This window comes from Styela clava, chromosome 12, assembly GCF_964204865.1.
Source record: "Styela clava chromosome 12, kaStyClav1.hap1.2, whole genome shotgun sequence".
In the NCBI taxonomy this organism is placed as follows: Eukaryota; Metazoa; Chordata; class Ascidiacea; order Stolidobranchia; family Styelidae; genus Styela; species Styela clava.
In genome coordinates, this window is record NC_135261.1 from 3,589,428 (window position 1) to 3,602,247 (window position 12,820).

Sequence of the window (12,820 nt, forward strand, 5' to 3'; positions counted from 1 at the left end):
CTTCAAATCAACTCAACTCTTCAAAAATATTAAAAATATTTCCTTTGCTTTGGTTTGGCTTCGGTTTTAATCAAATAAATATACCCAGCAACAGATATAAGACATAAATCTTCAGTCCAAATAGACCTTTCCTTGAAGTGATCGGCATATTGCTTTTGTTTATGAAATTTTTCTCATCTTGACTACAGAATTTTGCACATCAACTTTTGAATAATACAAACAACTTTTTCTCATTAGCTTCACTCGTGTCTTCAACCATACAAAATATGGCACAGAGAAAAAATCTATGCGAGCAATAGATGCCATTGTATGAAATATGGCTACATAGCTGATGTGGGTCAACAGCTGTTGCATTATTTTTCCAATACTATACTTGACCTGTTTCTAAGAGCATGGCAAAGACAAAGAATAACATTATTGGAATAACACATTTTCTACAGAAGATTTTGCTTTCGCATACGGCACAATACTTCACTGATTTTTCAACAAATTTCCTGCTGATAGGTGAGAATTTAACTTCAATCAGACTGCCTCATCTCTTAATTAATACTTCAACTTTGAATGTAATCTGAAAATATATCATTTACTTCAAATTTAAGATACCCCTACTATAAACTATATTCAATAAAGATAACAATACCAAAAATAGCACCACACTCCTTTCGTCTGCAAAACTAATATCTGGCAATACAAATTAAATTTCTACAAAGTAGCTACATAAAATTTATTGGCGATATGAAGCCATCTTCATTCATTATCAAAACATGATCCAATAAAGATTTAACAGACTAGGTGATCCTAAACTACAGCTATCAGTAGTTGATACAAAAATAAGAGCTAAAATCCTACCAAGGTAGAAAAATAGAACTATGGACATCTCGCCGTATGTTAGGAAATGGTGTACGTTTACAAGAACTGTACTGGTTTCCTGGGAAGATTCACGTATATCATCACTTTGATATACTGTATTATGATTTAAAATATAAAACAACATTACCTCAGAAAACCAGCTTGATATAACACAAAAGCACCATGGCTTACAATAACATTGACGTTCTGCTCCCTCATTGATATCAATTGCTATTAAAAGAATTTATTAATACAAGGCAAGTCATTGATTTAGTGCGCCCGCCGTCAAGACTAGTTCTATCTTTATAAAGGGACATTTCATAGAAACAACATAAACATTTTTTTTGTCTTGTATCATCATCAAAGGAAATGCTAGGCGCCCTGATGACTGATGAACTTCCTTACCTGACTTTAACATTGAAATGTGAAAAAATCCTCTGATGAAAGAATGAGCGATTCCTTCTAATGCTCGGTTTTATTTCAAATTCTGAATATTTTTGACAAACTTGAGGTTCTAAAAACATCTAAATTTCTAGCACAACTTCCCTTATATCTCTGTTTAGAACCTGCTAGCACTGATTTTATAATAATTATTGATTCAAATAAAATATGACATACCTATAGGCTATATTATGCTGCCTGCTTTGCAATTATATTATTGACCACTGGGGATGGAATAAAAAGGAATTGTACTTGAAATTGTAGGAATTTAACTAGATGAATAAGATACTGCATAAGACACATAATTGTGACATACCTTGATTTCCTTTGATAACAACATCAATTTCTTGAGATAAGCGTTTATAGGAGTCAAAACTGATTCTTGATCTTGCAGGTGGTGGAGGAACAAAGAGAGAGCTGAAAAAATGCAAGAATACAATAAGCGAAAGTGCTATTGAGTTGAGTTTTAAATTAACAAGTTGAACTAAGCTTCAAAACACCTCGTTTTGACAACCTTTTTTCCAAGCATCAACCTGCATATGGCATGGTCTTTCATTAATGTTCTTGTTTTATAGGAGTAAATAAAAGGAAAATCAGAACTCAGAGAATTTTGGTGATGTTGGTATAATCATATCTTACCAGATCATTCTATAATTAACAATAAGGAGAAAATTTAGGAAAAATAGTCCCCCGGTCACGTCATCATGTCTCAACACCAACTGCTTACTGCTAAAGATTTATCTTACTTGGATCCTTCTTGAGGTGTATTTGGATCCATTTTACGTTCAATCTCGAGAGTGAAAGATTTTCGTCTTCGAACTACATGCGATTCCTGGGTCTGCCCAGAATTATCATCTAGAATAAGAGGAAAGATAATTCAGGACTTTATATTTATCCTAGGGAAAATTTAGTGACAAGTTGACACTCTCATATTAAAAACTACTTCTTTTTCGTAAGATTACCAGCACAGATTAAGTTACCAGCACAACCTCCATAGTTTTTCAAATTCAGCTTCATTAGCCAACCATTGAAGCACATACAAACAAGTATATGCACAAGAAAATACAAAAAAAATTTTGTACTGCAGATTCAGTCCAAATTTCTTACTCAAAAACTCAAGTCATATACCCCTATATACCTGGATCATCCATGGAACATGTCAATTGCGCAATACATCTATCAAGTTCAGCTAACTGTTCCTGTAAATCAGATGACAATATGTCATCATTGTCATTCGTGGGTGCTGGTTGTTCAACCTTCTTGGCTACAATTGGAGACCTGATAAAGAGAGATGGAAAGATTTGGACATATAGTAATTGAATATATTTAAAAAGTATAGTAATTGAATATATTTAAAAAGTGAAAGAAGTACTGTTAAGTAATTGCGAAATACCTCTCTGTTTAGAGTTGGGAGCACAATTATCTAAGTCAGTTAATTGGATTTGACAAAAAATGTAGTTAGAGTCTGCCTATTTCAATGTAGTTGTAAATAATGATAATATCATAGAAATAATTCAATTAGAACTCTTATCAAATAAATACTAACTTGAATTTTCCAAATTACAATATTAAGAGATAGTGATTTAAATGTTAATAAATCTTTGAGATATATTATTTAATTGCTTAAATTTTGGATTTCTAACGATAAATATTAAATGACTAAAATAGTGTTTTTTTTCCCTTCACCTTAAAAAGACTATTTGTTTATTTGTGTTCTAAATTTCAGCAATTGAATTTCTGAATATGATACATAATAAAGTCACAGAACAAATAGGAAACCTAAAATTTTCTACTAAAATTTTTGTTTAATGTTCCCAACGAATCCCAAGTATATTTGTCCGGAAGAGACTTTGGCATTGCTAATAACATGGCTATTTCATGTCAAAACACTTGTCACAAAGCCAATATTGAATTAATAAACTGTAAACATGGGAAACATCTAGTCTGGTATCTTTTCTATTCAATTATATCTAAAGTAAATAATATAGGGAAATATTACAACAATTCAACAATAGGAAGATGGGCAGCACAATTTTATAATGGGGAAAGAATGGACCATAGAAAATCTACGACCAAAACAAAACATATATTTAGTATTAGCCCAAATTTGATCTATATTTAAAATCAATTAAGATTTATTATCGGATAGGGCAGGTGGTTTATGACAGACATTTCGGGTCATGATCTGAAAATATGAATGAGATATAATTCAATTATAAAATCAAACAAAGCTTTCAAAATGAACGAAAATAGGTAAAATATGACCCACCCAAAGATATGTTATAATAATGCATAGGTAAATACGAAAATAAGGAACACATTTAAAAAATGGAAGGTTAATGTCCTTGTATGCAATTTGCTATATTTTTGATGACTAATAAGAATACGGAATAGTGCAAACAAAGATATTTTGTTTCTTTCTGTTCTAATTATAATAGTAAAAAGTTAACTGATAACGAAATAAGAGACTTACTGTACAGGTGCATTTCTTATATGGCTAGAATCAGATGCTTGTTTTGTAAGTGGCCGTGACTCATGAGGTTGCCAGACATTCTGTGGTTGGTTGTGCTGAACTGTTGTTCCTCCCATACTATTCTTATTTGCATTTGTTATCGGTGGCATCTGAATAAATAAACAAATAAAATAAAGTCAAATTAAATTGGCAAAGTATAGCACAATATATAAAATTCAAATACCACATTGTGAACATTGAATATATAGGAAATATACAAAATATAGGATTGAATGCTAATAAAAACAATACAAAATAACATAATATCATTCATTACCTGGTAGGCTAACATGAAGATATACAAGTGTAATGCAATTAAAAGCAGTAATAAAATCTGATTATGATATAAAGGTTACTTTATCTATATCCTGTAAAAGGTTAAAAAAGATTGTAAATTCAGGACCCATAGCATTACTACGCATTCGCAACCAATAAAAAAATTCCTTAGATATGATATTTGCAGTCCATTGCAAAATTCCTTCAGCTGATATCTACATTTGTTCATATAAGAATAGTCTGATATTATCAGCCATGGGAATTGATACGAAGTTATCTTTATAAGACATTTTTATATTGGTCTAAAGTTGAAGGAATCTCAACATTGCTAGATTCCCATCGGTGCCCATTTAATTAATATGTAAATAAAAGTCATAATAATGATAGTTGACCGCTTGTTCAAATTGATGAATAAAAACATATATCATGAAACCTTTTAAAAAGTTTGAGTTGAGTCTACTCTAGAATTTTTCAAGTAATTGAGATAGACACAGGGGCGCAGCCAGGGGGGAGGTTACATGGGTCGTAACCCCCCCCCCTTTGGAATCTTTTTTTTTTTTTAATAGTGTTACGTTTACTTGCAATAATTTTATTCTTTGCGTTATCACTTTCGCCCAGCGTCCTAATTTATTATTTATGTTTACGATTCGTTATCGCTGTTACGCGGCAGTGGATCTAGTTGCCAGCGGGGGGTCACGGAAGTGACAATCTACACTAAACATTTTTAAATACAATTGTACTACCTTTCACTTGACACAAATAGCAACGGACGTATCACACTACTGCCGTCAAAACTATTCCACAAGCGCGCTCTCGCCTCGCCACATTCAACGCTTCCATACTTTTTATCACATACGTTATCGTTGGTTATCGGCTTATCGCTAATTACGAATTTTAGTTATGTAGTGCATCTTTAACAAGCGATGGCACCAGGATCATGAGCAAATAACAGACAAAATGAATTATTGGAAATGTATGGTTCATTAACAAAGGATTGCCAAATGTGGCAGCATCGAAAAAAGGTGTCATAAAATAATATTCAATCTTCGAAAACAAAGCATTGCAAAATAATGTTCAATCTTCGAGTAAATAGTATCGTAATATAATGTTCAATCTTCGGGAAATTTTTTTTTAAAGAATAATGTTCAATCTTCGAGATTTTTGGGTAGCAAACTTGTCCAAGACTCGTTTGGAATCGTCTGTCTGCGAAAAGCAGTTACATGCGTTGTCTTCCAGATCTTTTCAATAAACTGGTAACAATATGTTATTAAATTATAATTAAATTATTATAGTTAAATTATCGCTGAAAGTGAAGAAGCGGTATGCGCAGAATGCAGCTATCACGGGCGCGGGATTTCAAATTCGCGGCGATTTCACTTTCAGTAATATAGGTCTCGATGCATTGCAATAAAAATTAGAATTTATTAACAGTTAATTGCAACAAGCAAGAGTTTTACATTGAAAGACGTTCCCAATCAGTACGATACATGAGCTTGTTTTTAAATGATTGTAATCGTTTTATGAAGTTATAAATACGGGAACATCAAATATATTTATTTTGGAAATGGATTGATATTTCGTGACGCACTCAAAAATAGTTTATGAACCATTGGCATTTGGCAAATATCATTAATTTATGCTATTTCTTAATGTTTCATGATTGCTAATATTTCATTCTATTCTTATTTTACATTTTTTGCGGTATTTCAATTAAAATCATGACGATGGCATTTTATTTAACTGTTGACAATGGGGTAATAATCGGCGATTACTAAAAGGTTGGGGCGCAGGGGCGCAGCCAGGGGGGAGGTTACATGGGTCGTAACCCCCCCCCCTTTGGAATCTTTTTTTTTTTTTAATAGTGTTACGTTTACTTGCAATAATTTTATTCTTTGCGTTATCACTTTCGCCCAGCGTCCTAATTTATTATTTATGTTTACGATTCGTTATCGCTGTTACGCGGCAGTGGATCTAGTTGCCAGCGGGGGGTCACGGAAGTGACAATCTACACTAAACATTTTTAAATACAATTGTACTACCTTTCACTTGACACAAATAGCAACGGACGTATCACACTACTGCCGTCAAAACTATTCCACAAGCGCGCTCTCGCCTCGCCACATTCAACGCTTCCATACTTTTTATCACATACGTTATCGTTGGTTATCGGCTTATCGCTAATTACGAATTTTAGTTATGTAGTGCATCTTTAACAAGCGATGGCACCAGGATCATGAGCAAATAACAGACAAAATGAATTATTGGAAATGTATGGTTCATTAACAAAGGATTGCCAAATGTGGCAGCATCGAAAAAAGGTGTCATAAAATAATATTCAATCTTCGAAAACAAAGCATTGCAAAATAATGTTCAATCTTCGAGTAAAAAGTATCGTAATATAATGTTCAATCTTCGGGAAATTTTTTTTTAAAGAATAATGTTCAATCTTCGAGATTTTTGGGTAGCAAACTTGTCCAAGACTCGTTTGGAATCGTCTGTCTGCGAAAAGCAGTTACATGCGTTGTCTTCCAGATCTTTTCAATAAACTGGTAACAATATGTTATTAAATTATAATTAAATTATTATAGTTAAATTATCGCTGAAAGTGAAGAAGCGGTATGCGCAGAATGCAGCTATCACGGGCGCGGGATTTCAAATTCGCGGCGATTTCACTTTCAGTAATATAGGTCTCGATGCATTGCAATAAAAATTAGAATTTATTAACAGTTAATTGCAACAAGCAAGAGTTTTACATTGAAAGACGTTCCCAATCAGTACGATACATGAGCTTGTTTTTAAATGATTGTAATCGTTTTATGAAGTTATAAATACGGGAACATCAAATATATTTATTTTGGAAATGGATTGATATTTCGTGACGCACTCAAAAATAGTTTATGAACCATTGGCATTTGGCAAATATCATTAATTTATGCTATTTCTTAATGTTTCATGATTGCTAATATTTCATTCTATTCTTATTTTACATTTTTTGCGGTATTTCAATTAAAATCATGACGATGGCATTTTATTTAACTGTTGACAATGGGGTAATAATCGGCGATTACTAAAAGGTTGAAATGGGACATGCCAAAACAAAATAAACGAATTGACGCCTGTCAACGGGGGCAGGGTCTGGCGACAAATAGCCACATGTGTCGGTGTTTCTCTATCATCGGCATTTTCGGCATCACTTTGAAACTCTAAAACGCAAGGACACCCCGCGGAGTGAAGACTTTATTTCGCATAGGGAAATATTTGAATTACGATTGCTGAATAAGCGAAAAAAACAATTGCTTATTTTCTTGCTTGAAACAACGATAAACCAATTTAACCCTGTTGCCAAAAGTAATAGCATGCATTATTAACAAACTGGTAATAATATGTTGATAAATCGCCGCTAAAAGTAGAGAAGCGTTATGTGCAAATATCACAGGAATTTGAATTTGCGACGAATTCACTTTCAGTAATATAGTTAACAGCACATTGAAATGAAAAGTTGATTGATTTTTTTTGACCAAAGAGAATGGTCGGCGATTGCTGAAAGTAGGACATGCAAAGAAAGGCTAATGAGACACAGCGACGCACATGTTGTTTTGCCATCGTCGGAACATCTTTTTAAAGACCTATAAACGCGTTTTTATTTCACCGTAACCCCCCCCTTGAAAAAATCCTGGCTGCGCCCCTGGATAGACATGATTAATATTCAGTAAACAAATTACCAAATACTGACAGTGACAGACCACCATGTTTTGAGCAAAACGTCAAAATAATCTTTCGGAGTAGGAGGGTTTAATAAGATGAGAAATTGACACCATAGATAATGATACCTCTATAAATTATTCTTATTCAAGTGGAGCGAACGATAAATTATTCATGTTGAGGATTGTAGTGTAAACATAGACTCTGTTCAACCCAAGATGTTGAATGAACAAAGATCTAAAGTTAAACGTAGAAAGCTCCAAACTAATAACAACGAGCACGGTAATTGCGGGATATGGAAAATATGAGACAACGGAATGCACATTTTTAACGTAATATTGCTACAAAATTTCCAAACCTACCACTGTTTGACTAAACCTAGAGTTACCAAGATCTAAGTTTGCTTTCGCCAATTAGCGCGACAGCGTGAGATGTTATGTGTACCAATGACACAGTGTGAACGGAGGTGTTTAAATTTTCCCATGCCTAACTTAACAGTGACGTATCGGTTTCATCGTTGTCACTAAGTTTCCGTGTGATTTCTACTTGTGACCGATCTGACATGGACCTGACAATGATTCACGTTGCTAAACGACGAACGAATGTTTATTTCGAGTATTTCTGGATAATATAAGGTTTTGTGATGCCGATTCTCGAGTTGTCAATCAATGTTATCTAAGTTTCAGGTACTAGTGGAACATTGTATAATACTTTCTTTTGAGATTACAACATTCTCCCTTCGTGTGTCGCCGACTTTTACGGGAGCTAACTTGGAACGCACGAACGGCGCCAAATCGCCGATTCGGATCATTACATTCAGGAAATTAACTGAATGAAAAGCGTGCAATTCGATTATATGCTCGGAAATACACTTAATCACACACTGACGAGCATGGGGTCAGACATAATTCGGGTCTTCGATAAGCGATTCATCATGCGGCCTATTTAGACATGATTATTCCCCGTTATTGTTCAATTCATGCGAACTCCTTTCACTTAACACGCGTAACGAGAAAGTGGTATCTGTGCATTTCCGTCAATTCATCATTCATATTGTTCCAAATTGAAAACAAATGAAAATTAACCTATCAATCATACGTCTACGCAACCAATTTGAATTGTTATTCTCGTTAAAGTTAAAAAACTTCACGACAAATTTTAAAAATATAAAAAACGCATAGTCTTCCGAATGCCGTTTTCCGAAAAAAACAACAACAGAAAGTCCAAATTTTGCGATATCATGGAATAGGAAACACATTTAAATTTGGAACAGTACCACTGACGTCAAAATTGTGAAATAACAAGTCTTTATTTACTACACTTGAAGCCTTTATCTCATCTCGAGTTAAGTTGGCTCCATTTTCGGAAATAAAGTTTCATGTTTGCTCTAAGTATTTGTCTTCTGTATCATTATGTAAGGTTGATACCGCCCATCTGGATGGATATTAATAATTTCCTTTAATGGTTTCGAACGATTTCTTAATTAGCAATAAATTACTTTATATGGCGGCATACCTAGTAGATGTATCGCGCTCAGGTACTATTGACACGCACCTTGATTAATTTGGCTGTTATAATAACGCAGAAATATCAGACGAATTTCTAAGTAGCTTATAGACTCATATGTGATAGGCACTGCGGTCCCACGTATTGCCATCTACCGTAAGTTCTAATGAACATTTTATTACGATTCTCAATAAGTAACTTATGTATATAACTACCAGCTGTATATAACGTCCTAAATATTATTTAATGAAACTTTATGGGTCTCTGTGCCTTCACTCTGAGCTCCTTGATAATATGATTATCACCGATTTAGTTCAGTTTACCAATTCATTCCGCCGTGTGTGAGACGATGGACATTGGCGCATAATTCCGGGTTGGGCCGGCCAACAAAATTTCGCTAACCTAAGAATTTAAAAACGCACCAACCACTTCAATGTTGCACACTTGCTCTGGTTAATGCTCTGTAAAAATAATACGACGGAATAATAATGAAAATTGCCTACTTAAGTGGCATATATTTATTTGATGCGAATTGGACCATAAAATTACTCAAGAAATGGTCGGCACAGGTGTTAATAAATCAAACAGCCGGTTCAAACAATGACACAATATTTGTGTTTTGTCGCGCAAGAGGATTAAAGATCGAATGACAAAAAATTCTAAACTTTGACACAAACAACCGCTCCATATAGGACTTTTTCAGAAGAGTTACTCAGACTTGCTAATCTCTGTTAAACCAACATCGTCGCTATTGAATCGTAGTGACCCAGACCTTGAAAATTAAAAATATCTGGCAACTAGATCGTTCTAAAATTCTAAACACTGAAGCATATTCCACTATATGCCCATGCCGCATCTAGTTATGCGCCAGGCTAATCGTGTAATGCATAGACGAGAAAAACATTCGATTCAATAGTCGACTTTCTATATGCCTAACGTTCATTTGCACCAGGGTTTTATATATAGCTGGGCCCGAGGTGGACCGAGTCTTCTTTGAAATATCATTTCATACCAATATATTCTTCGAACGATAGTCTTTATGGTAACACGTATATGTATTTTCAAGAAGCATGAAGGGTTGATTAAAGTAATTGATTCAACGGCTTAATGCGGCTATACCAAGGATCACATTACTTCGGGAGCGGTTTGAATGCTACATTGTACAAACTAAAGGTAGAAAGATTGCTAAATACCCCATAGCATCCATCACTCTCATCAGTAAAACGTATTTATTAATGTAAGGATTAGCTTGAGAAAACACTAGCAACCCCACTTCACAGTGATCAGATAATTTTCCGGTTTCTAAGTGCTACCTTAAAGACTAAAACCACTAATAATTTTCAAAAGGACGGACTACTAATATCTGAGTGCTTTGTTTTTATTTCACACTCTCAATTTCTCATACACTTCGCTTATTCTTAGAATCGAATCGAAACTTGATAAAAGTTAAAACGACTAATATTATTATATTCTGACGTCAGGACATCCGTAAACAAACTGAATACGCTAGAATAATAATTCTACCGTTAATACCAAATATGTAGAGCGTTCTGAAAGTTATACGCATAAACCATAATATTTTGTTCATTTCTAACAGTCCTCATTATTTTTTTTACTTCATTCAAACTTAGATGAATTCTAATACAAGTATTGCAAAACGGCTTGTCGTTAATATTTCCATTTTGTATTTGTCGAAGCCATACGACAGCACGATTCCAAAATACGACAGATCTATATGTTTGTGACGTGCTAGGCAGAATAAATTGTAAATAACCAGACTATACTAAAATTGTGAACGACTACAAAAAGGATAGAAGTTGGAATAACACAATGCATCACAGTATCTATCGTCTTTGGCATACTTTTCAATCTATCTACAAAACTGGTGACTATTATTCATGTTTTGAACTAAAAATTTTGTTCCTCAATTTTAAACTTTAAGCCAAAACCCTGTACTTATTCTGCACTACGCATATTACACGGTACCAGACATCTCCAAAACTTTTCTCACGATATTCTTGTTAGCAGCGAGACAGACCACTTCAACAATAACCTAGTAAACTTGAAATAAAAACTTTAAATTGACGACTAAGCTATCTCATAATTTGTACGAAATTCTCCTATTATTTTCCCGTCTATTTCTAAAACTGATTCACTAAGATGAAGTATTTGTCTCAAGAATTTTTTACTAGCTTTATGATTCAGAGAAAAACAAAATAGCTTTTTCATGTGGTGTTCGTAAAACATGCAAGCGTGGGCGAAATTGAATCAGTGACCCAGAGATAGATAAGCAACATTAAAGTAGTAAGTAACATTAAATTCTTTGATCAGGAAATTGTTCTACGCAGTGTTTGCCAATTTATTTTACCCGTGACGAAACCGCAACGACCGAAGAACGATATTTGAATTCGGGAACTTTAAACTACAACATCTTAATTTTTAGGATGTTTAACAGCTCAGTAACAACCTATTTCGTCTGAAAGTTCCTTGACGATAATGCCAAACTTTTACATATGAGAGTCAGCTTTTAGACAGATCGGGTTTCCGTTCGTAAATACATTACGTAAAATGAAACTTCCTTTTCTCCCACAGTGCACGAATCTGAAAAATTTCTTATCTTCAGGTTCCTTTTTAATCACGCAAGAATGGATACTAGAACTGATGTGTAGAAAATACGGATACTCTTTTCCGCGCTCAACTACCTTTATTTGCGGTCAATGGGATTTTTTCACGTAAACTAGAAACTGGTTAGCTATTTTCATAAATAAACTAGACAGGTAACAGGTTGTAAGTTCGGCCATATGATACGATTAGGTTATCTTGTCGCCTTTCCTCGTCTCAGGGAGGGATAGATATCATAAATCATATCCTAATTAACATTGTGCAACTTGTTGAGAATATACGAAACGGAATGATATTAAAATAAAGGACGAAATAGATTATTTTACTTCGATTTTTCTGCATGGAAATGAAAAGCACTCTGTCTTCATCTATATCACAGCGTATGCAATTAGATTACATGCTGCCTCTATGAAACACCATACCCATGTCATTATCGTGCCTAACATCGCTTACTTCTCGCACGCGAAGAATAACATGATAACGTAACCTGACCCTTTAGCGACTTCATTCGAATAGAAATGGCGCTGGATCTTTCTAGAAGGCGCAAACATGATCATTACGTTGCGTGAAAGTGTTTTATGCTGCGCCCTGGTTTCAAAGTCACTCACCATTCGTAAGAGATTTAGTCTTGATCTGCTGCTTTAACGCATTTATTAACAGTTCATGAAATCAACATACAATATGCATACACACAGAAATTCGTATCATTTTGTAACAAAAGCAAAATATTTTAATTACTGAACGGGCAAAGTATTGACATTAAAAAAAAACAACACTTGGTAACATTATTTATTTAAGTGACCATAACTATACCGATTTTCTAAAATTGATCATACAGCTTATATTTTTAGGTTTAATTTTAACCAACTTATCATATTATAACTCAACTAATAGATTTAGCTTAAAAGGTAT

General features: G+C 34.0%; 1 protein-coding gene across 6 annotated transcripts in view; it reads right to left on the reverse strand.

Annotated features, from left to right (window-relative positions):
- The window catches only part of LOC120329690 (uncharacterized), a 90,043-nt gene that overhangs the window by 14,547 nt on the left and 62,676 nt on the right, over positions 1-12,820 (reverse strand). For all 6 annotated transcript variants that reach the window (XM_039396440.2, XM_039396438.2, XM_039396434.2 and 3 more), the window contains exons 11-14: positions 3,764-3,912; positions 2,429-2,568; positions 2,037-2,145; positions 1,607-1,707 (exon numbers count right to left, since the gene is read on the reverse strand). In XM_039396440.2, the coding sequence (XP_039252374.2) occupies positions 1,607-1,707; positions 2,037-2,145; positions 2,429-2,568; positions 3,764-3,912 (499 nt within the window). The remainder of the gene's footprint in view (positions 1-1,606; positions 1,708-2,036; positions 2,146-2,428; positions 2,569-3,763; positions 3,913-12,820) is intronic.